Here is a 26148-nt window from a genome sequence, read left to right as displayed (position 1 = left end):
TCCTGGAAAGGCATTTACTGTAGATGGAGGATAGATTAGAGCAGGTCCGCTCTTCATTTACTTTGTCCTAGACTGACTTCTTCTACTGGTTCTACTGGTTCATGTGTAATTTAATAAAATATATAACAATATATACTTGGTATTTATTGCAATAACATCATAAATTCCTCTGCAGAAAGCTGACGTAGCTGTGGCCCCACTGACCATAACCCTTGTCAGGGAGGAAGTCATTGATTTCTCCAAGCCTTTCATGAGCCTCGGCATCTCCATCATGATCAAAAAGCCCACCAAGTCCAAGCCTGGTGTGTTCTCTTTCCTGGACCCTCTGGCCTATGAGATCTGGATGTGTATTGTGTTTGCCTACATCGGCGTGAGCGTGGTGCTTTTCCTGGTCAGCCGCTTCAGTCCCTACGAGTGGCACGCAGAGGACTATGACGACGGAGCTGAACAGAACCCTAACCAGCCCTCCTCGTCATCCGCCCAACCGGGTCAGGGCCAACAGAACCAGCAGAGTCAGGAGCAGAGCAACGAGTTTGGCATCTTCAACAGTCTCTGGTTCTCATTGGGAGCTTTCATGCAGCAGGGCTGTGATATCTCCCCCAGGTGAGATGACAATTTGTGTTTTAGTTCAACGCTTCTCAACTGGTTTTGCTTTACGATTTTAAATTGGACATAAAGCGGCAGCTCAATACTGAAATTGTTTATCGTACAATAGTGAACAAAAATGTAACACGTCACTCTAAAAAAAGAGTGTTGGGTAAATATTGTACAGATCACATGGTGAGGGTTTTTTCATTTGCTGGGTTGTTTTTCCCCCCTTGGTGCTGGGTCAAAGAACCTGATGTTGAAGGTTATTCATTTTATATAATCACTATGCAGTGACTATGAAATGACCTTGTGTCTGTTCCAGTTCATTAAATGACAATCTAGACCTATAGAGAGCTACCATTGTAGTCAATGGAGCTGTATTCACTGCATGTGCTCGGCAACTTTGTTACATATGACAAGGATGTCACATTGTGTCTCAGCCCTGGAGTGTAGATCTGGTGTATGCTGGGATTGTAAGGCTAGCGTTCCAAACAGATATTTGCTGCAAAGTACATATATTAAAGAAAAAAGGTATATTATGAGACTACAGACGTTTCAACTGTAATCATTTGATTACACAATTGAAAACAATTGAATTTCATTCAGTAAGATTCCCCTCTGGAAGATTTCCCTCAGAAGAACAGAACACAAAATCACTGTTGACAGATGTATGCAGTTTTAACCGGTTTGGCACAGACGACCCAACATTGTGTTGCACCGACCCAGCTCTGGTTGGATGTGTGAGGGAGTATGTCAGTAAAATTGACAGGAGCTGAGTTACACAAAAACTACCCAGTACCTGAGTAAAAACAATAAAAAAAAATAACTCAATAAAATGACCCAACAGACTGAACACATCATTTGGGTTCAAATAACCTAGCATTTTTTATTCTAGAAACTTATTAATTGGTTTATAATTTATTTTTTTGAATTTTGATTGGTTCATGCACTCACTTTGTCTTTGTTGCAAATTAACTCCTATTCAATGTCATTTAGGTTGTATTTTTTTTTTTACTTCACTTGGTTTGAATACGAGTATGACGTCATGTCATGCAACTGATGTTGGCATTTGTCTAATTTTGCTTCTACCAGTACCAAGTGAAAAACCAATTGCAGCAAAATACCATAAAGTTTGTTTGGGCACACACACATAGATGTCAGTAGAAGATGAAAGTGAAATCCATTTCCTTTTATTAGTTGGTAAGCTGTTTATTTTGCTCTGGCACTGCTACACTATTACATGGTTAGTTGCATTTCATTATGATGATTTCTTCATCATGTCTCGTTTTATGTTTCGATTTCAGTTTCAAATGACACAAAGGTGCACAGCAATCATATATCGCTTGCCGAAGATTTTTGAAATGTTTAAATGTCTAGTGATTTCTCAGCGGTACTGCTGTTGTGTGGCTCTTGGCAGATTACTGATATGTGCTTGCAGTTTAGCCATTTCTCATTTGCACAGCTGGTTTGTGGTATATGGCAGTATTTCTAAAGATCAAATAGAGTTGCACATCCACTTGGACCGGACACAGCAAGCCTAATTCCACAGTGTCGAATGAGAGGAAGACAGCAGCTCTTTGAAAGGCAAATTAAAGTGCTGTGAGGGCTACATTTGAGCCTTCCACTCTATGCTGCTGGTGCGCAGGGCCAGAGATGAAGTGTCTCTCGCTACACAGTTGTTGGACTCTTAAAGGTCACCAATTAAAAACCTAATTAATTGGGGGTGAAGCTGGCAACATGAGGTCAATGGCTGTGGGTTTTAAGGGCACAGGGAGGGATGGTGCAGTATGTCTCAGAGAGAGAAATGTCAACGGCTGAGTTCAGGCACCAGACAGCATTCGCACCTGTGGGCAACACATTGAAATCTCGCTGATGCTTAAAGCTAACATTCCAGATGGATATACTAGATTCCTGGTTCTGAAATATAATTAAACGTCTGTCTGATCTGTGAGTCTCTTAAAAAGTTGAAGAGAGAGGTAAAAATGTGTGGCTATGTTCTGTTCCAACATATAGTGTCTTAAATTGCATTCAAGGTATATGTATATTTTTAATCCATTCATGTATTCTCTATGAATTATAGGCTGTTCTAAACATGTAATATCATGCATTGTAACAATCTCAGTTGGTGGACAATGTGGGAGAAACAGTGACTATTAATGAACACATTTCATTCAGTATTGAAAATTATCAATAGAAAAAGTTCAGTGTAGTAGAAGACTAATTATTTTACCTAAGATTTGTGTGCATATCACTATGTTGGTTTAACAACATTTTAAAGCCAAACTGTATTGGAATCAATTGAGTCTTCTGTGCGCTTTTTGTGAGGAGCTGTTTGTATTACACACGGAATCGATGTCTAGTTTGGACATTTTACATCAGTCACTTATGAACTTCCATTTCAATTCAGATTCTTCCTTAGAAAGCGCTTGTCTATGTAGACTGTCGGTTTCTGTTGTTTTTTGCAGTTTTGCCTGTGGATGCCATGTCATCAACATTGCAATAATTGTACCTTTCCTTTTTTGGAAGGGGACAATTACTACCATAAGCATAATTACAAATGGGTACGTTGGCAGGGAGTCATTAAAAAAAGAGATGTGATGAGTAAATAATGAGTTCAGTTTCAAAGGTAACATCTCATACCTTTTAATATGGGTTTTATGTTCAGCAGCGCCTGTATGGCAACATGCACTTTAGGTACCATAAGTGCTCGCTTTTTGGTGGTAATATTATTATTATTTTTATTATGTAATTCTTGGCATTAAGTTGATTTGTCTACAAGATAGAAAGAGCAAAAACGAGAGTGATTGTGTTAATCCATAGAATCTTTTGTGAATCCTCATATGGCTCTTTTTCCACCAAATGTTTCAAACTGACTGTCCTACACAAGCTAGTTTGGTTGACCGTCACCACAGACACTCACAAATGCATGCACACACAAACACACACACACAGAGTAGTCAAAATATGTTAAGGGGTAATAATGGAACCGCAGTTTTAAAAAGTGATCAGAGAGGGCTTAAATACACAGAACAAACTGTAAGAAACAATGATGTGGATGTCGAAGATCTCAGTTTATTACAGCATAGCAGTGGTAAGGTACACAAAGCACCTTGGGTTCACCGGTGTTAGAATGAACCCAGAACATCCAAATCTCAAACCTTTTATCCTGTTACAGTTTTACCACTCTTTATGTAAATGAAGTTGCTCTTGTTGCAACAGCTGTGGTCTATATGTTAATGAAGTTGTGACACCCCATTGTCTGAGAAGGTTCTCTGTGTCCCACACCCATTCCCATTCCACAATTGATGATGACCATTTGCTCAGGGTTGAAGAAACAATATAACTTGACTTCCTTCATCTCTATGATAATTAAGCCATTTTGGGGATGAGCTCATTCTAAAATATATTTTGGAGTGGAATCTGGGTCGAGGCAGACTACAATTTCTTACAAAACCAATCAACAAAATGAATAACAGGTGCGCAAATTAATTAAACAATGAAAAACCATAGAAACTAACTGAAAACTAGAACACAGAGCTAAAACATGTGACAAACCCACCCAAAACAGAAACAAACCCAGATTATCCCTTACAGATTTGAATATTTCCAATAATTTTCTATTCTTGACTGATCAATAAATGAACTACAATGAACTACAATCCCACAATGCAGTGCAATATGGTTATATATGGTTTATTTATGTACTTATTTTTTGCTATGTTGGTATGGAAAATGACCTTAACCTGCACTGATTCAGTGATAAGTCTTGAACAATCCCTCAGTGTGTCATCCAGCATATCAGAACTTCCAGGCGGTATATGTCTCTGTGAGCTCCTATATGAATTGATCGTTCTGTCTCAGCCATGATGCTGAAATGTCAGCGGTGTGAGAGGGAGCAGAACGTCACTTTCCTGTGGATGTCTCCTGTGATGGGGCGCAGAGCGGCTTCAGAGGATCTTAATTAGACTGTGTCATTTCTCCCTGTCATTTTTTCACTGTGACTCAGGCTCTGCAGAGTGCAATCGACAATGCTGTTGTGATTATACCTTCTCTCTCCGTGTCACTGAAGTTCTATAAACAAGTGAGGATGGGTTGCGGATAGCGTGTCCGCATTGCGGGTGAACATGTTTCACCATCTAGAACACGTCACCTCAGACATTGCTGTATATGAGCAGACATGCACGACTGGTTCTGTTTGTGTGATGACATTTAATTAGTGACTAGAGAACGATATAGCGAGTACGGCAGCAGCATTAACCACCTCCATTACGCTTCTTTAATCAGGGGTAGTCAGAGCCTCTTTCCTCTGTGATCATCTGCATGTGAATTTACACACTTACTCCTCCTGTCTAATGAGCGCGGATAGGTTGAATGGTGAGTGGTCTGGCCGCTTGATGGTAACAGTCAGGCTAGTTTGCCCAATCGTGTGCTATTTATTCTTTGGGAGAAAAAAAAATCCTTGTTCAAATGTCAGACCTGTCACTCAAACCTACCCATCAGGCCTAATTTATGCAAGCCACTCAAGATAATGTTTATCTCCTCACACAGGTGGGCCCACAATCTTACACTGTGCTTCTCTTCTCTTCTCAATATTATATATACAATTATAAATAGTAAGATTTTTTGTTTTTAAAAGAAGCATAATATGCTCAGCAAGGCTATGTTTATTTCATCAGATTTAAGAAAAAACGGTCATATCATAAAAAAAAAAATTTTCCTTTGATGGCAAACGGAATTTTTAGCATCATAACTCCAGTCTTCAGTGTCACATGATCCTTAAGAACTCTTTCTAATATGGCAGTTTGTTGCTCAAGAAACAACCATGGCACATTTTTTTTAGGATGCATGTGTTCATACACTGCAAAATAACTGCGCTTTTCTTACTTAGTATTTTTGTCTTGTGGCATAAGTTATGTCTTGTTTTCTGAAAAAAAAATAATAAAAAAATAAAATTAAGTGAGTTTTTGATTAAACAGAAAAACATAATCTTAATTCAAGATTATTAATCTCACAAACAAGATTATTTGTCTTACCCCATTGGCAGATAATTTTGCTTGTTTTAAGCAAAAACTTTTTTTTTCATCAACATAACTTGTAACATCATAACTTGTGTCATTTTACTTGTCTAGTAAATGCTTCTTGATTTTAAGAATTTTTAGATATTTGGACTATAAACAAGACAAAACTACTAAGTGAGAAAATATTTTTTTGCAGTGTAGGAACAGCATTTATTTGAAACAGAAATCTTTCGTAACAAGATTACAAAGTCTTTACTGTCATTTTTGATCAATCAAATGTGTCCTTTTTAACACTGTATTGTGTTGTATTTTATACATTTCTTAATCTTCCCAGCCAATTCATGAATTTGGCAGGAATCTCCCATAGTCCCAGAAAGGGGAGAAAAGAAATAAAATAGCTAATTTTAAATATATACAATAGCCCACTACGACTGTCAACAGTCACCCATATTTACAGAGTGACTACAGAACTACCACTGTGTTAAAAAATTGAAAGTGACTCCCTTTAGCGCAGAATAGAGTGGTGCATGACGTCAGAACGTAGGAAAACTCATTCGCCACTGGTTCCTTCGAGATCTTCGAGGTTTTATGTTTGGTTTTTTTTTTTATATATGTGTGAAATATAAACTGTGAAAAACATAACTTGACAATACTTTGACGTTTCGTTCTGCAGCGTACACTGCACACTCACACCCCAAACTGTCTAATGTAGTTACTTATTAAAAACATACATTTTCAAAAATGAACATAACTGTTTAAATTTTTCCTTATGGATGTGTGTAATTTTACGTTATAGAACAAAATGGCAAATTATAGTCATATATTATAGTCATAAAAAAAGATATATATAATATTTTTTTTAAAAATCATAAAAACCCATAGAAATATTTTTGAAGGAACCAGCGGCGAAAACCTGCATACCTGCACACTCTATTGTCATGAATTCCCATATGAATGTTTAGACTGAGGTCACATTGCTAAGCATTGGACCTGTATCTGATCTAGAGCCACATACTGTATGGAAGTGGCCCAAATCAGAATGGAAAAGATCAGATTCCATGTGGTTTGTGCTGTTCACACTGATAAGAAAATAAACATCTGAGTCACATTATGAGCAAAAAGAAATTGGACTTTTGCCTGCAATCTGACTTTAACCATGTTTGGCAATACAAATTGATGTTTTAAATTCAGCTTGTCATTTTAGTTTAAGCACTTGTTTGGTTTCCTTGATGTTTCATTAAGCAACTATTCTTTGCCAACATGCGTTTCTTTCTTTCTTTCTTTGTGCTGCTTTTAGTTAATCCTATTGCGTCAGTCAAAGATCCTTACAGGATAAATGAAACGATACTGTCAAACATGTTTTTGGGAGAAGATAACAGTTTTATGAGGTTTGTTTTTTCTTAATGTGTTATGCAACAGGCCCCCTGAAGCGAGAGAACGAACATACAATAAGAACAGGAGCAGCAACAGTTTTCTTTTTAATTATCTTCAGTGAAGCAGTCCCTGGAGGACTCCACTTAGACTTTGTTTTGCAGTTCCCTCTACGTTTCCTCTGAGGAGTTACATCGCTTATTAGATATTTAGAGTAACTGCCTGAGTCAGTGTCCAGCGTTCTGCATATTTACTTGCGTGCTCATGATCTTCCTCACATCAGCTTGTTTATTTCCACCGAAACAACTGTCTTCCTGCTTCCTATCTGCTTTGTGTTCTACAGTAGAAAGACATTAAAACAGATTTGGAACATGAGAGTGAGTAAATGATGATAACATTTCATTTTGGATATCCCTACAAATTCATTGTAATACTAACTCTCTTTATGATTACACACATAACATGTGTTGTTTGCTTTGTGTTTTGATTATACTCTTTAAAGGTATAATTCTGAATATGTATTATAATTATTAGTAGGCCTATGCCTCAAAAATACGCGAGTGCACATGTGACTACGTTATGGAGAAGAAAGAGAACTTTCATTTAAAATACTTAGTAACCCAAATATCAATGTGTACATTTAGTATAAAGTAATGCGTTACTTCTTACATCAAAAAGGTCATCTGATGACGTAATACACGTTACTTATTGTCACGCTAAACTGTGGCTGTAATGAATTTGCACGATGATCAGAGATAACACAAACTGTCTATAATATAATAATCCAAAAAAACAGGAATGCACAGGAGAATATCACAGGGAGAAAACACACAACCACTTAGCTAAAGACGACATGGGACAATGAACAGACAGAACTCAGGGTATAAATACACAGGGGTAAACAAGGAAACTAAATAAACAACAGGTGAACTAACAGACACACACTTCAAAACTGGGTCAACATACAAATAGCAGGAAACAGGAAAAGTACAGAACCAATGAAACTAAACTTATAATGCACCCAACACTCACTGTAAAAAGTGAACAGTTGGATCAACTTAAAAAAAATACTTCAATTGGTAACACCTAAAGAATTTAAGTTTTCTTAAATACCTTAATAATAAGTTGAGAAAACTTAATTTCTTTAGGTGTTACCAATTGAAGTAATTTTTTTAAGTTGATCCAACTGTTCACTTTTTACAGTGCTGTCTATTTATTTATTTACCTAATTACTTGGTTCAGAGTTTCAACAATCCTATAAGATCATTACAAATCACACTCTATGACATGGATCTGGGTACGACATGTACAGTAATTAAACCGTACGATGATGACACCTATTGAATCGTAGGCGATGACGCAAGTTAGTATAGAAGAATAAAATGTAATCAGCGGTGAACAAATAGAGCAAGATGAATCACACTTTGGCAATTGTGGTTTTTATGTGCACTGAAAAAAGAGGAGGAAGTGAAAGAGAATATGGACGCGGTCATGTCTAGGCATAAGAGGCCAATTTTGCATGCCAGATTTGCAAATGGAGTATTTTTAAGTTTTAGCGCGTTGATTAATATGCCATTTCATGTTGCATTTTTATTGGCTGGTCAGTAGATCATAAGCAGATCATAGCAGCAAACACACTGTGAGATGATCATGCTAAATTTCTATATCAGAAAATTATCACAGGCTGTCTTTGGTCGCAAGACCATGACAACGACCGTCTTTGAACCTTTCTCACTGTATGACATAGGACCACCGTTTAGGAACCACAACCACAGAAATCGCCACGATTGGTCATCTTTCGCCTGGGACAGCCCAAAATCGTACAATGTGTACCGGACATTAGACATAGTTTTGTCATCTGCTTTACATCCTCCCCAGGAGAAAGGCATTTCTGTGTGAGACTCAGAGTCAGATGGGTAGAGACAGTTCAGAGTTTAGAATATCAGATATTCAATTCAATGTCAGACAAATGAAAAGAGAAAACATGCAGCGGACAAACAGTGGGCTTCTCCGAGCTATACAGAAGCATGCTGGCTGTAGACGGGTTTCAGTCAGTTCAGTGTGGACCGAAAGCTGCTCAGTGACAAAACCCATCTCAGCCGCCTGTTTGGAGAGAAGAGAGCGCTGCCATGGCAACGCTGAAAGACATGGGTGTTTCCTCTGGAGTGGCACAGCTCACAGTGTGAGAGCACTGCTGACTGAGTACCACCATCCGCTTGTGTGTGTGGGGGAGAGGCAGGTTTAGCCTACATTATAGGGAACAAATGTCCCCACAATGATGGAAGAACAGTCAAACAGTCAAATGCAAAAAGGTTTATGTGACGGAGGTTTCGGTATTGAAAATGTAATTAGCTGGCATGTCAATGAAATGAAAGCCATGTATATTTTAACCGGGTTTATGTGCCCTATTAGTGTCTGTAAAGTCATAATTTGCATAAGAATGTGTGGCTTTCATTGGTTTTCATGATTTATCAGGGGGTGATTTGTGTTTTTAGGTGCATATTGTATCTAATGCTGGTTCTAGATGTGTGTGTAAATGTGTGTGTGTGTGTGTGTGTGTATGCTGTTGCAGGGAGAGTCAATAGCCACAAATATCCGGGCCACCTTAAGTAGTAAGTTATCTTGAACAGGGCAGTGCAGAAGATTATGGCTATCATTTATATAACACAGGAGGGCAGTTATATCTCAGCAGTGGATTTCATAAGACACTTACACATCCATCTAAATAAGAGACTCTGAGCCAAGCGTGTTTTATAATGATCTGTGAGATTTATGAAATTAAAAGTGCACAAATAAAACACAGCAGTTTCATATCTCTACATACCGAGTCACATACATGTGCTCTGCAATGAGCATATTATGCAGACATTAGGGAAATCACCCACAGTTTTTCTCTCATTTAATTGCAGTCGTTTGCAGTAAACGGCATTTGCATAATCATTTCATTCCATACATGCAGAGCGTAAATACTGACCTCGTGAGGAAGAGGGATTTAAGCACGGAGAGATTCTGACATGTGACCAGGAATGAGATCAGTGTGTCAGCTTCACACCGCTCAAACGGCGCCCGACAAAAGCTGTCAAACAACATCAGAGCACTGAGCTGCATTTCCCTCTGCCAGCTTCAGATTTCTGGTGCCCGAGCCTCCTGAGCACATTTTGCCTGTGGTATATTTGCAGAGTTTGACTTGGGCTTTTTTTCACAGCCCACTGATGTTTTTCAGGGGTGTAGGAATTATCTGAAAACTGGGAGGGAAACATGCATGTTATTAGCTTGGCTCATGCATATTAGGTGATTAAAAGATTTGCTACAAGTGCACATACTTGAAGTGGGCACTAGCTATAAGGATTAGCACTTACTAAATTCTGATACAGCCGATTGGAAAAGGCTTCCGCTTGAGCTTAAAGCTGTTGTTTTACACCGCAGGCTACTTTTTTTGCTTCCAAAACAAAGCTCTTTAAATATAAATATAATGGTTATTGCAAAAAAAAAACAAAAAAAAAAAAAAAACTGTGGGTCCCTGAATCTCAGTATAAATGTGCTTGTGTAAATCAAGAAGGGGAAAAAAATATTAGAAATATTTTGAAATGCATTTAAATATGAATAATTGAAAATATATTAGTTTTATTTCTAACTATTTAAATAAGCATTAACTAACTATCATTTAAACAATATATAACATACAAGAGTATATAGTTAGTGTTATTTTTAGTATCATTTATTATTATGGTATTTATTATTATTTTGAATTAGCTTTTTTTCTTTTTAATTTTAGTTTGTTTTAGTAATTTGATTGTGCCTTTCATTAGTTTTTTTTTTTTTTTTTTTTTTTCAGTTTTGATTTTAGTAATTTTAGTACTTAAACTTTTTTTTACTTAGCTGCCAAGGAAATATTTCTTATGTTTATTTAAGTTTTTAATTTTTTCATTGATATTTTTTCATCATATATATATTTTATTTTAGTTCATATTTTTTCCATGCAAAGTAAGTGTTAAGATGGTTCACATTTGCTGTGTGCAGCATTCTGCAGTGTTTCAATAATCAAGCTGTTATTAAAATCACAATATGGTGACTGCAATGCTGACATTACTAATCAAAGACATCCCTTAGTATTGAGTCATCCATTTTATTTTCCGCAAATAAATGTACTTCGGTATGCCTTCACATTTGATTATCGCTACTTGGTGTTGTAAATATGGCATGCTGTGTATTTGTCAGAATATGTATAGCGTATTTAATGGTAATTAGCTAATATGAATTATGAAGCTGAATAAACAGCAGACACAACACATCAGCATCTTCATGAGACCAGTTTAGCACTAACTCAACACACTTCGGCGAGTCCTGTCGTGAATCATTTTTACGGTGTAGCCTGGTATTGATTTACCACCATCATTATATTATAATACTGCTGTGTACTAAAGCATTCAGCAAATAAATTTCCCATCCTACAGGTGCTTACATAGCTTTCTGTACACAGCTGGATTTGTAAACACATTTCACGCAATGAGAGAACACGGAAATGAAATATAGACATGAGTAAGAATCTCAGATTTATTTTTTTACCTTAACAAAGGTAAGCAAAGGTACCAAAGGTACCAAACTTCCTGGTTCCGGAAGTTTTTTTGTTTGTTTGTTTGTTTGTTTGTTTCTTTTCATTGGGATTTTAAAATAGTCTTTGTTAAAAGAGTTATACTAAGCCATGAACCAAGCCAATCAGCTACGAAGTGAATCACAACAAAACATACAAATATTTTGGAAGGTACAAGACTGTGTAGGCCTACTTAACGGTTTTAGTGAGGAAAAGAACTACAATCCCATGAAGCATTGCGAACAGCATAATCGAATTAAAACCGATGGAGAAATCTAATCAACATAAATTAGTAGTTTTAAATGTATAAAAACAATATATTTTAAGTTTATTGCAAAGTATGCATATACCTACCTACAGTATTTTTAAGGCATATGGGAGTTTGACTTGATTATAACTTTCGCAGTGCTTCATGGGAGTGGGCGGAGCTAAAGAGCTATTTTGGAGCATGTTGCTTTTTTTTTGACTCTCTGATTGGTGTAATTTCCTGTACAGCACCAAAGGGTAACTCTCGCCAAAATTGAAGGTCAATATTGATTTTCACTAACGACAAAACAACAAATTATCCGTGAATTTATATGGAACTAAGCTTTAGAAGCTTTCTCTCCTCCCGGTTATGTTGCATTCAGAGATCGACTATTTTTGACTGACAAAATGCCAGCGGCCGGAAACACTAACTGATAAAGTGAGTCATACAAAACCTTTCTTTTTAGTAAACTGTGTGTACACAAACAATGTTGTCAATGCTCACGTTCATGTGTAGAGCCCTTGGTGATACTTCGAGCACTGTTTTATGTTGTGTGGAGCCTTCTTAGTGTTTTAAAAATAGCGATTTTGATGCTATTATGGAAGTGCCCCATGCACTCCCATTCAAAAGGCATTTTGACCTAAAACGAAAATACGGTCAATCTTAAAAGTGGCCATTCTAATTATGCCTTTACATGAAAGTTTGACTCGGGTAGATTAACAAAAAGAGCCTAGGTTCAATTTTGGCAAGAGGAATTTCACTGTTAAACACAAATATTGTAAAAATATAAGATGATATAATGCAGACTGACGGCTTCAGCAGAAGCAAATTCCATATTTTAACAACCTCGTAGCTCTCAGTAAGTCTGTCTTTAAAGGTTTATAAGTTTTTTTGTGCTCAAGCTCTGCTCAATTTTCTGCTCCGTGTGTGAGCGTAGTGCGCTCTGCTCTGTCGCTCATGACCCAAATGCTCCACTCATGTACCGATCACACTCACCGGAAAAGAATGAGGGGAAGTCTGCTCAAATAACGTGCGGAGAACATGAAATTTCTCTGTAGTAGACTTGTTTCTGTTTGCAATAGCCCTGTGCTGTAACATGGTGTGTATAGCAGTGCTGGACAACCCTGGTAAAATGACGCTACCCTCTCGTTCACTGATCCACTCCCTGCTATCTGCTCACATGCTCTGATAATAATAGTTTTATAGGACTATACTTTATTTTGATTATTAGTCAAGAAATAAATCTGAGTATGTTGCATAGAACTGAATGAAGAATAATATATTGATATTTAATATTTTTTTAATATAGGGCTATTTTCTGTCCAATTTTTGTTTGTTACTTTAAATAAAAGTGTGGTTATTTTGTTTTATTGGCTTATAGTTTCAGATTCAGATTCAGTACAATTAGTAATTTAAAAGTCTAATAAAAAAATAAAAAAGATAAGTTTCTTATTTTTTTAAGTCATTTTCGGTTTTGGTTTTCAGCCAAGTGCATCCAGAGTTTTCGGTTTCGGCCCAGAATTTTCATTTCGGTGCATAGTTGCACTCTATAGACCTGTTAGCTACATTGTAAAACAAAATGATTTTTTTTTAAAGTTCTAAATAAAGATTATTGGAAGCAAATGCTATTTAAGTTTTTCTATTTCAAAATGTCACATTTAATTCAATGTGTTGCTTGCTCTTTTTTTTTATAAATGATTTGTAAAAACTTTTTCAAATGAAATCCTACACCAAAATGTTTCAGTGTCTCCTGGCTATCACCCATCAAGGTGGATTCACCATGTAGACAGTTAACCCCACTCTTTACTCCAGCAGAGATAGAAGATTATGCCGCCAGGCTGCCAGGAACTCAGTTTATGCCTTCTAGTCCTGCAGGTAGACCATTTAGAACTCCCTCAGAGACATTACACTGATCTCATATGCCTGTCTGAGCTTCTTTCAGGCCACGGGATTAGAGACCACCCCCAAAGATCTGGCAGAAACTAAGAGATGCTTTAAAAATATTCTTGTCACAGTGTTCTGGCCAGGATTTAGCCAGGGGTGAAGTTGTTTTTCCTTTTTTTTTAACCTTGTAAAATTGGAATTTGATATATCTTGAATATATATATATTGAATTTGAGATATCTCAGTCCAGCCTTTATAGAATAAAATCAAATATCCGTTATGCTCTTTCTCTTAAATATATATTTGTTTGCCCTTTTGACAATCTCTGCAGATTCAAAGGGTTCACAGGATCTTGCCTGTTTGTTGCAATCTTGACAGCCTTTCATCACGATGGGTTTCGCCTCCCTCACAGCTTAAACGATTAAACCGTGCATTTGTTTTTGTTTGTGTTTTTATCAAAGCAGCTTTTCCTGTTCCACCACACATCAAACTGCTATTTTCCCTGGAACTTTTTTCACACACCGTGTCTTGTTGTGTACTGCTTTGACAAATTTGGACAAATTGTTGTTTTCAGGGTTTATTATTATTATTATTCATATTATTATTATTGGTTTAAGTGCAATTACAATGGCAGCGGCTGAGTGCTCTCATCACCGTTAATCCCTGACAATTAACATGCATGTATTACTTTAACATACTGGCAACTTTCTAAACGTGAGATTAATGCGCTGCTGGTGAGTTGTATTGTGATGGTCCTTATCTCGTTTCAGCACATTTCACTAAGAGTTTATAGCTGAGTGGAGTCAGAGAGCAGTGTATCAAACAGACTAGACCACCGACCACTGTAAGCATCGACGTGTGCATTGAGAAGCTACAGTACATGCCGGCCAGTATTTGTAATGCAGTTAGGATTAAGAAAATGTTCAGTGCTCCACAGAAATGAGATTTTTTGAATGGGTACACTTGATAAACTCATAATGGATCTCCATTTGAGCATGTGATTTCCATTAGTTTCTCTGAATTATTTAGCAGCACAGATACAAAATATTCAGTTCCTGAGTGAAATTCGGTCTGATACTCATAAACCGATAATTATGTTCTTGTTGACTGATAACTCATGTTAATTTTCTGTAATGTTTTGTCTATGTGCACTACCATTCAAGTTTTATCAATGTTGATATCACTGATATGAAAACAGAAAACAGTTATTTTAAATTGTAATAATATTTGACAATATTACTGTTTTTACTGTATTTTTGATTAAATAAATTCAGCCTTGGTGAGCATAAGTGACTTCTTTCAAAAACATAAAAAAAATTACTGACCCCAAACTTTTGAATGATATTGTCAATTAAAAATAAAACACTTTAAAATCAATCATTTTAAATGTTAGAAGTGAATTTAGGCAACACAGCATTATATGTACAGTTTGAAAATTGTATATTCATTTTTAAATTTGCTAAATATTTACATTAACTATGGCCATGTTACACTAACATCTGAGAACTTGTCAAAAAAAAATTATAATTTGAAACCAACTGTGTGTTTTGTTTCTCTAAAATAATTGATTTGGTTTTTAGTTTTTATAATACAAAGACACATTTTAAACATGGCATTTCAAGTGTACTAAAAGTTAATATTTGCATTCACATATACGTGTATGTTTCCACAGGTCTCTCTCTGGCCGTATCGTGGGTGGTGTGTGGTGGTTCTTCACTTTAATCATCATCTCCTCATACACAGCAAACCTAGCTGCTTTTCTCACAGTGGAGAGGATGGTGTCCCCCATCGAGAGTGCAGAGGATCTGGCCAAACAGACTGAGATTGCTTATGGGACTCTAGACGCCGGCTCTACCAAGGAGTTTTTTAGGGTGAGAGGTGCCATGAATGAGGGGAAATGTTAATCTAAAAAATGTTAACCTACATTTTTTTTATTTAAGTCAAAGATATTATTCAGCATAACTGAAATTTAAAGTGACCCTATCATGCTATTTTAAAGGTTCCTAATTTTGTTTAGGAGGTGCCCTACAAGAGTTTTACATGCATCCAAGATCGAAAAACACATATACAATATACATTGCGCATCACCTCATTTCTCAAAGAGTCTGAAAACGGTCAGTTTAAAGATTCAGTCTCCCTAAACCCCTCCTTTCCGAGAGCCTTCGCTGTTCTGATTGGTCAGATGGCCCAGTATGTTGTGATTGGTCTACTACTCACAGCGCGTAGTGAAATGACCATTACCATAACTGAACTTCAGTGATGCGCGGGTCAATGTATAAACAAACCGCACCCGACCGACGTTTTCAACTAACCCGCCCGCAACTCGGACCGCAAAAAAAAAGAAGAAAATATTTTACCCGACCCGCTTCCTGACCCGCATTTTTTAAAAGTAGTAAATGCTCATCGTAGCGTCTTAATATAACTTAATATATTCTAATTTTGTCAAGAATTATAAAAAATTGTCAATAAGCTCATAATTTTTACTAAAATAGTCTAAATGTTTAGTTTTAAAAAGCTGGCTATGTCTATTTTGATGTTTCTGCGCAAGTTCAGCAGACAGTGGTTCGGGTTTGTTCCGATCAGAGCTCGTGAGCGGAGAGCGCATTTCTGAATATTCCGCTCCGCTCGTTCATTCCGTAGGGTCGCTCGCCCAACCCAGAATGGCCTGGTTCGAAAATATGTGGAATAAGGGCTGTCTCCGACTAATTTTTTTTTTCTAGTCGACTAGTAGTTGTTCATTTAAGCCATTCGTGGACAAATCGCCCCTTTATATTAATTTAATTACTTAAATAGGCTATAGCCTACAGGATAATAAGCGTTATGACCGCACGCATAAAGCTTGCCACAAAGAACCGGTTAAAGTAATGATTATTAATGTCTAAATTAGCAAGGAGACATTTAATTGTTTAGTAATAAACTGGTGTTTTCTGTGTCGCTATAAAGATGAAGTTGACGATGCGGAGATTGCGGACTCGCCATGAACGCCAGAGAGAAATGCACATTTCATATGGATTAGGCCTACATAATCAGAGAGTAGCCTATTTATTTTGGTTTGAATATTTTCGTTTAAAAGTAGACATTTCAAGCTTTCTGTAATATATAGCCTATATTTCTCAAATCTGTGAGGCACAAGCTGAGTTTCGGCGCCCTTCAGTTCACATGCAATGCAAGTGATCGTGCCGGCGCCTTATTACATTGTCTGCTATATATTTGCTTCTTATTTATTAAATACGGGCAATTGATTGATAAAACATTGATCAAAATTAAGATACAATTTATACAAAATGAAAATCTTTTAAAAAGAGTTTTCTATAAAACAAAACTTAATGAAGTCGTCAAAATCATGTTTTACCAAAAACAGCGCCGTTGCTAGGAGGGCGCCAGCGCCTCTGCCTTTCAGCGCCTCTGCCTCGCGAGTGGATGATAGCCCTGAAGACGCCTAGCAATGATATACCTTTAGTGGTAGTATACCTTTAGTTAAGTTATACCTTAAGAGTCTTCGTAGCGCGCTAAGAGACAATGTTATCGGAAAATGCAGCCCAGGTATGATGCGTAATGGAGATTCCAAAGCGCTCTTCTTTGGTCAGAATCATGGAGAGCGATCGCGGATTTACTTTTACAATGCAACAAAATATTTAAAGAGCATCAAGCAATTAAAATCTATATTATGTATACGCACAGATAATATAACAGTAGGCTATATTAGTCAATATTTTTTTATTAGGTTAAGCAGTGATTGGATAACGTTTTTTTTATTTTTTATTTAACGTTTTTAATGTAAGGCCCACCCACAATTTATTAACATATCTTTATTGCGAGGATTAACCCCTTGAGATGAAACATCTCGTTTTCGAGGGGGTCCTCCAGTACATCAAAGCAAAAAAGAACCAAAACAGCAGAGCAAATATCACGATCAAAGACAGCACAACAAAACACAACAACACACACATACCAGCTCACAATGCTCAACCCCACCCCACCCCACCCAGCACGAACCCCACCCCACCCCACCCCACCCAGCACGAACCCCACAAGTGACATGACAGAAAAACAACCACATGAATAGCATTGCACAAGGTCAAGGACTAAGAGGAACACAAACAAGAACATTGATGATGATAATAACAATAATAATAATAAATAAATAAATAAAAATGAGGACATAAAAATGAAAAATAGTAAACACATGACCAATGAAGTCCAAGGTCAAACAAGCAAAACTAGAAACAAAGACAAATGTTCCGAAGATGTTCCCCGATAGCCCTTCGAAACGATGTAAGTGAAGTTAAAGAACGGATAGAAAATGGAAGATTATTCCAATCATATGGAGCCTTAAAACAAAATGCATATTTCCCTACCTGTCTTTTAACTCTAGGAACAACAAAAAAGATCTGATCATTGTGTCGCAGGCTGTAAAGCGAATTATAAAGCACTGAGTGTTGCTTGAGATAAACTGGATAATTAAAGTAAAAACTTTTAAAAATAAACTGTAACCAGTGAGACTGTCTCCTGGCAGAAGGGGCAAACCAGGACAACTGTCTGTACAACACACAGCGGTGTGTCCTAAAGGGACAGCGAAGAACAAAACGGCAAAGACTGTTGTAGACCACATCAATGGAATGCAAACAAGAAGCAGTAGTGTTCTGATAAATAATATCGGCATAGTCCAAAATAGGCAGGAGCAGATGTAAGACTATTCTTTTCCTGACCAGAAAATTAAAACAGTTAACAGACTGATAAAGTATTTTAAGACGAGAGTTGATTTTGTTTGTCATTGCTTGTACATGAGTTTTAAAAGATAAATCAGTTTCCAGCCAAACACCAAGATATTTAAAGGTCTCAGTTGACTAAAGGAGAGGAGTCGAGAAAACAAAGATTAAGGTTGTTTTCACCTATATCCAAGGCTTTTCTATGGAACAATAAAGAGTAGGACTTTGATTTATTAAGGAGAAGTTTATTAGCCAATAGCCACTGCTGTACAGAATTGAAGTCGTGCTGTAGAGAGAGGTTTATCCCGGAGATGGTAGGTTTACTACAGTAAATGACTGTATCATCGGCATAAAGATGAATATTACAGTCTGTACAGCATAAGGGCATATCATTAACAAAGATAGAAAATAATAAAGGTCCCAGAGAAGAACCTTGAGGGATGCCTTTCACTATGCCTGTATAATCAGACTGACAACCCCTGTAGGACACACCCTGACGACGATGATGAAAATAACAATTAAACCAGAGTAAAGATGATCTCGAGAGGCCAATAGCATGCAATTTATCCAATAGAAGATAGTGATCAACTAAATCGAACGCTTTGGAGAAATCCAGGAAAATGGCACCGGTACACAGATTGTCATCAAAACTAGAAAATATATCATTAGAGAGTTTTAAGAGAGCAGTGGTAGTGGAGAAGTATTTTCTAAAACCTGATTGGCATTGAGTAAGTAAATTATTATCAGATAGATAATCAGATAATTGATTAAAAATTATTTTCTCAAAGACTTTAACCACACTATTAATTATTGATATTGGCCTATAATTGTTCAGAATTTGTAAGTCTCCACCTTTGTGCAAAGGAATGACTTTAGTACATTTCCAAGCGAGGGGCACTTCACAGGTATCAAATGACATGTTAAAAAGCACAGCCAGTGGGGGTGCTAGTACATGCGAGGCAAATTTAATAAACTTACCCTCAAGGCCATCAGGGCCAGGACCACTGCTATTGGAAAGCTTATTAATAGCCTGTTGAACATCCGTTGATCTGACCTGTCTAAATTTGAAAGAGCTACCGCAGGGTTGGCTGTTAACACGGGTCCGCGTGAAAAATAGGAGGTTGAACAAGCGGTGTTTGAGAAAAAAGCAAACTAAAGGCATTGGAAATCACGGCTGGAACATTAGTTATTTCATTATTAATTATTATATTATTTGAAGTACAATTGGTCTGGCCCATCCAAAACTGGAATCCTGGCGCCGTGCCTGGTTGGTCGTGCCAGTTTTGTGGTTATCAAATGTGTAAATAGCATCGCAAGAAGTACACATGACAAAGCCAGCACTTTGGTCATCATCTTTCATTATTTCGGCAAATGTCTCCCACACTTTGCTCTTTCTATTTGTGTATTTGCGGAGCTTCCACTCCCCAGTCTTCACCTTTTCTCTTGCCACCTCCATCTCGACCTGCAGACTGAGCTCGTGCATCATCTTCGCACCAATTATTCAGCCAATAAAGTGTAGGCCTATGTATTTCATAGAAAATTGTGTCTAGTACTATATAAATTACAAAGGTTTAATTGGCATCTTTATTTCAAACGACCCGACCGACCGCGACCCGAATATCATGACCGCAGGCACCCGCTCTTTTTGGATCAACCCGCGCATCACTGCTGAACTTCAGCTCCAGAGGCTTCCTCAGCGCTTTAATACACAATGATACGAACAGTAACGCTAGCATCAGTTTTATCATATCTATATGAGCCCGAGTCCTCATCCTTTTGAAATGCATGCATTGCTTGCTTTCGCAACGCAGAAAACAGCATCTTCTCAACATGTTGACAACACACTTCCAGACCTCAGCTACAACTGCAGTGTTTGAGAGCGGCTCATTGAAGATCATAGACTGGCATTATGCTAATTTGCTACAAACCTATGTAGGTTTGTTTAGGAAAGACTCTTTCAGGCAGTTCAGAATCGGTTTGTTCTTTTGGGAAACGATAACTCCATTTCATCATGCACTTTGATCTTTGAAACTTTTTTTGATTTTTACATTCACAAACAGCTATATTACATTAGAGGTAATTCAAAACAATTGTAAAACAAGTGCAAAACACGTTACCACTTTTTACAGTGTGCAAATGCATAATATTTCACTTTCTTTCCTCTTTTAGAGGTCAAAGATTGCAGTCTTTGAGAAGATGTGGTCCTATATGAAATCAGCAGACCCCTCAGTGTTTGTGAAAACCACAGATGAAGGAGTTATACGGGTTAGGAAGTCCAAGGGGAAGTATGCCTATCTGCTGGAGTCTACCATGAACGAGTACATCGAGCAGCGCAAACCCTGTGACACTATGAAGGTCGGAGGGAACCTGGACTCCAAAGGCTACGGCATCGCCACCCCTAAAGGATCAGCTCTCAGGTAAAGCCAGCTGTCCACTGTATGCTGACTGTATTTGACCATTATGAAAATAACTTCAGATGGTGGTTCAGTTGTGGTAGAGGCTGGATACAGTACTAAATGGGTAATGCTCACCTTAGCTAACTTTTACATCTAAGTTTACATCATCTACTAGTTAAATAAAAAACAAAAGAGAAAAGAGATGGGAATTCATTAAAATAAGTATGCCAATCATGTCACAGAACAAACATAGCCAAATAAATAAATAGATATTTGCATGTTTCAATTCCCAATTTTGCAAGCCAGTTCTGAATAGATTATGACTCAGCAAACTAATGCAATCTGCTATACTTTACTGAAACGGTCTAGCATCACTCTCTCACTGCAATCCAGGCACCTAAATCAGCTCTTTAAAATGCCAAGTGTGCTTGAGTACACTGCCTAATCTATATGTGGAACTATATGTGCTCTTCTCCATCAATTGATGTTTTTTTTTTTTTTTGCTGACATGATTGCAGGAAAATATTGCTGAGTTTTGCAAATAAGACATTCATAGCAAAACAACAGGGCTGTGCTGAGAATGTCAGTGAATTCATTTAATACTCGCGGCACAGTGCAAAAAAAACAAAAACAAAAAAAAGTACATTCAGTGCCTGGATTCCGGGTGGTTTGTGAATAAGGTGGAGGTTTTTGCCAAATTGGTGTGGCTTCAGTGAACTCATCTGGTTTCTCTTTTGAAGGACTTTTTAATGACGTCATACATGATCATTTGAACCAAGGGCGAGGGTAGAAGTACTGTGCTAAGCAGCCTCTGCTATAACAGAACATCCTGTTGTGTGGGTGTACATATGTGTGTGGAGCTGTTCAAAATCCCGCCTCTACCTCATGTTGCTTGAAGGGGTTTTCAACACACTCCACCAGAAGTGCTTGCATAAGAAACGACAGGAAAATGACGCGCCCTCTTCAGAAGCTCTTTAGGAAACACGTGTGTTCGCCGTCCTTTCATTAAACAGCAGCGCCGCTCGGCAGAGCCCATTGAGACACCACAGACATTATTCACGACAGGCACTTTGAAGCTATAGGTCTACTGGATGCTAATTTCAGTTCCTCTCCTTCAATCCGAATTACGAAAGCTCTATTCTCACCGAGTGACTTGTGCATGAAAGAAATTGGGCAATCAGTTGTTATTCTTATGCAAGCCACTTCTAAAGATGAATGTCGACATTAACATGTTTCTTTTATATTTTCTGCAATATAAGGTGAACAGTTGTTATTTCAATTGTACACCACCATCATTAACGTCACATTTATTGTGCTTGAATGTACCCATCTGACTAATACACCATGGCCCACATGATATTACATTCGTTGCAGTGCAAAGGGCCTCGCAAGGGCAATTTGGAGCTGTTGAAATAACCTCAATAACTCCATCTCTCTCTAATAAGATAAGCTCCTTGGGGAAACGACCTCATAGCAATTGTACAGACATTTTTTGGGTCACCTTATAGCAAAGCGAACATAGAGGGTGGATGGAGTGGGAAAGAGAGAGACATCAGATACAAGATGTAAATGACTTCCATCTTGCCACCAAGAGCAGGACTCGAATTAAATGTAATACTAGCTTGCCATTACATTGACAGCAAGAGTGAAAGAGGCTCGGAAATGGATTCATAAATGTGTTTCTCTGTCTGTTGAGTTACCAGCTGTGCGGTGTATATCTGATTTTGAGTGAGAGCAACTCCCTTACTGACGCGTTTACATGAGCCGGTAGATTCTATATGGGAACCTACTGCATTATTTCAACATGTGAAAGACAATGGGAGATTTTGCTCTCTCTGTTAAAATCAATAAACACTGAATTGAGCATTTAGATTGTTTGTGATTTGCTGAACTAACCATGTGGTGCAGTTGTCAAAATGTAATAATGCTCCTGTGTATCTTTACTGAATTTTGCATTTTAACCAATTGTATTATTTATAGACATCTGGCACAGATCTATGGAAGCTTGTTTACGCCTCAGAATAAAACAATTTTAAAGATCTTTTTGACTTTTTATCTCGCAATTCTGACTTTATAACTTGAATTGCAAGTTTATATCACGCAATTCTGAGAAAAAAAAGGCAGAATTGTGACATAAAAAGTCACAATTACCTTTTTGTATTTTTTATTCAGTAGCGGAAACAAAGTTACATAGTGATCAGATCTTGTTGCAAAAACTGTTTTTGTTTTTTTACGTCTATAAATCTTTAAAAAATATATATTAATTCAAATTAATCCTCTAATCTGCGAAAAACGCAATGACTTTTTCATTGAGATTTTAATTAAAAATCACTTTTCAAATTGACATATTTAAAACTGCTTACATAATTTTTAAAATGTTGTTAGAAGAAACAATGAATAAAAAAATATTATTTTTACATTGCGACTGAATTATTCTGATCAAAGGCTTTAATAGGGATCATTTTTACACCTTACTATTTTATATGTTATGGTCTGCTAGTCTCATCTTGCTTTAATGATCAATTTCATAACACAGATGTTAATTGATCTTTTGAACTTGTTTTACCTTGTACTTCACTTTGTGTTTTATAGGTTAACTGTGTTTTATAGGTTTACTGACTGATGGAATAATCAGTTGTTTTGGTGCATTTTGACAGCTGTCCCACATTTTCCTTGTCTTATCTCAAACTGACACCTTAAATCAGTTTGTTTTAGTCAAGATGTGACAGCCCTAAAGATTGATGTGTGCGCCCTTTTATCTCTATTCATCTGTGCCATTCTTTGAGTTTAGTCAATGAAATCATCTCACCCAAAGCACTGCCACCTCCTGAAGCAAATGCTCATCAAACTGAATGTAGATTTTTGTTTCTCATTCCTGAGACACTCTCTGACTTCTTTCTTTCTGGTACTTCTGGGATTAGAAAGAATTCCTGGGTTTTATCAAGCCAAAGAATCACTCCCTATACAGGCAAAGCTGCAGACGACATTTGCTCACAATGCAGATCGGCCAGCCGATTCTGTGGGTCGTGAGGATATGTATATTTGTGCCTTTGAACTGTAAGGGGTGTTTAAGACCTGAGGATGAAGGAGAAGATGAAAAGAGAGACACACGCTTCAGATGGGATTCTTGATATCAGTCATGGGGGGTGGGGGGTTAAAATCAAAAATTCTATTTTTATCATCATCTACTCTGTCATGTTGTGTATAATGGTCTTGCTACTATGAAACACAAAAAGAGAAGATTAGCAGAATGTTCATGCTGCTCCTTTCCAAACCATGAAAGTGAATGATGACCCAGCTCCAAAAATGACAAAAAGCACCATAAAAGTAGTCCATACTTATAAAAGTATCTGCTGCAGCTCTCAAATCTTATATTTACTTTACATTTGTGTATTTTAAAATATGGTGCATTGCATTGTTTGTGAAATGAGCAAGCCAGTCAGTTTTCCAAAATCGTAGTAACAAGATCTTGACCAAAAATTGATGCACCTCTTGATGGAAATAAATATTGTGATCCATCAAGAGGTGCATACATTTTTGCTCAAGATCTTGTATTGACAATGCAAGAGTCAAGCACTCTGTAAAGTCTACTGCAGCACATCCCAAAGTCTTTCAATGAATTTAAGGACTCAGAGCTGCCAATTTATATGTGAAAATGATTATTCATGCTCCCTCCCAAACATTCTTTGACAATTTGAGCCTGATGAATCTTGACATTTGAGCCATGACGTGTCTTCCTACATGGTTGTTTAAGAAATGAAAAGCTACACACTCCATCAATGAGGGTTAAAAGAACTGTTGCCAAACATATAACATGCTAGAAACATAATAATCACAGCAATAATAATCCAGTCATAGACTCTTAAGTATTTGCCTATTTATATCCAAACAGCGACTTTCTTTTTTTGGCCGGGCAGACATACTCTGTATGTACTGTGTACATATATATTACTCACAAATATATACACTGTAACCACTGTTATGGCCCTTTTTTTTTGTTGTTGTTATAGTTTGACAGCCCTTGGTCACCATTCACTTTCACTGGAATAAGCAATTTCATGAAAAAGTATTCTGTTTTCAACAGAAAAAAAGAAAGAAAAGGAAAGAAACAGTTTGGTCTGAGGGTGAGAAATGATGACAGAATTTTAATTTGGGATGAACTATCACTTTAAGAATTTGCCTAATGTCTTTAGTCTGTTGTTTTAGATTCACATTGTTACAATTCCCTAAAAGGGAAGAACCAAATGCAGACAGCAAAAATCAAGGACATCTTTTTTCTTCTCCTCTGTCTGAAGAAGTCTTATTCTTGTGCTTTATAAAACCTGTCTTTCTCAAAGGCCACTAACAAAAGCATTGTTCTCCATTAAAACACATTTTAACATACTTTATATACAGACTCAGGGCAAAACCACTGCAATTGCCATGCATTTAACATTTCAACCTAGAGCAGTGGCTGTTGTGTTCAAACAAGTTTGAGTCTGTTCTCCCATCACACTGTCTCTGAAATGGTTTATCTGGGCTGACACTGACCAAAATATTATTTCATTATCGTTTCAAGAAACCCAGTAAACCTGGCAGTGTTAAAACTGAATGAACAAGGCCTGTTGGACAAATTGAAAAACAAATGGTGGTACGACAAGGGAGAGTGTGGCAGCGGAGGAGGTGATTCCAAGGTCAGCCCCAATGTGACAAACCCAACGGGTAAAACCACCACTACCATGGGGGGTAACCGGCAACTCACGCCGACCAAACACTCTAGACGAAAACAATATGATCTTAATTGAGCTTACGTCTAGCAAATTTTGTTTGATTAATAGCAAGTAAAGTTTTGATCAAATAATGGCATATCATGGCAAGTAGTCAATATTAGCCAACCACATTCAAGTTATTCCAGACGGAGTGTTTGCGGTCTGCCGGTTACCCAAAGTGATATAATAATGCACATCTTGCAGCAGGGAGCAAGGAAGCATCGCTAGATGGAGTATTAACCCATATCACTTTTACAATGAACTACCAACATGTTTCTGATATGTGTGCAGTCAATTAAAAAAAAAAAAACACACAACAGTTGAGTTGATATTGATGGGTATGTGTTTAATGTGTGCTGAATAACATAAAATAACATGGATAATGTTATTTATGTTATTTCCCTGGTTGAAGAATCCCAGTTAACCTAGCGGTGTTGAAACTCAGTGAGCAAGCCGTCTTAGACAAACTGAAAAACAAATGGTGGTACGATAAGGGGGAGTGTGGAAGCAAGGACTCCGGAAGAAAGGTCAGTTCACACATTTGGTCCTGCTCTGTTCCCCTCAGTTTAGCCTTCCCAGAACCCTTTCAGAAGGTT

General features: G+C 37.3%; 1 protein-coding gene across 3 annotated transcripts in view; it reads left to right on the top strand.

The window, feature by feature from the left end:
• Nucleotides 1-26148, top strand: part of gria1a (glutamate receptor, ionotropic, AMPA 1a) — a 75101-nt gene that overhangs the window by 39203 nt on the left and 9750 nt on the right. The window contains exons 11-14 of one of the 3 annotated variants that reach the window (XM_079891699.1): nt 176-603; nt 15372-15570; nt 20578-20825; nt 25363-25477. In XM_079891699.1, the coding sequence (XP_079747825.1) occupies nt 176-603; nt 15372-15570; nt 20578-20825; nt 25363-25477 (990 nt within the window). Of the gene's footprint in view, nt 1-175; nt 604-15371; nt 15571-20577; nt 20826-25362; nt 25506-26148 lie in introns of all 3 variants that reach the window. The other 2 variants (XM_079891700.1, XR_013823401.1) reach the window with 2 other exon arrangements.

This window comes from Squalius cephalus (genome assembly GCF_949319135.1).
Source record: "Squalius cephalus genome assembly, chromosome: 14".
In the NCBI taxonomy this organism is placed as follows: domain Eukaryota; kingdom Metazoa; phylum Chordata; class Actinopteri; order Cypriniformes; family Leuciscidae; genus Squalius; species Squalius cephalus.
Note: the sequence above shows the minus strand (reverse complement) of the source record. Positions and strands in the feature narration are given on the sequence as shown.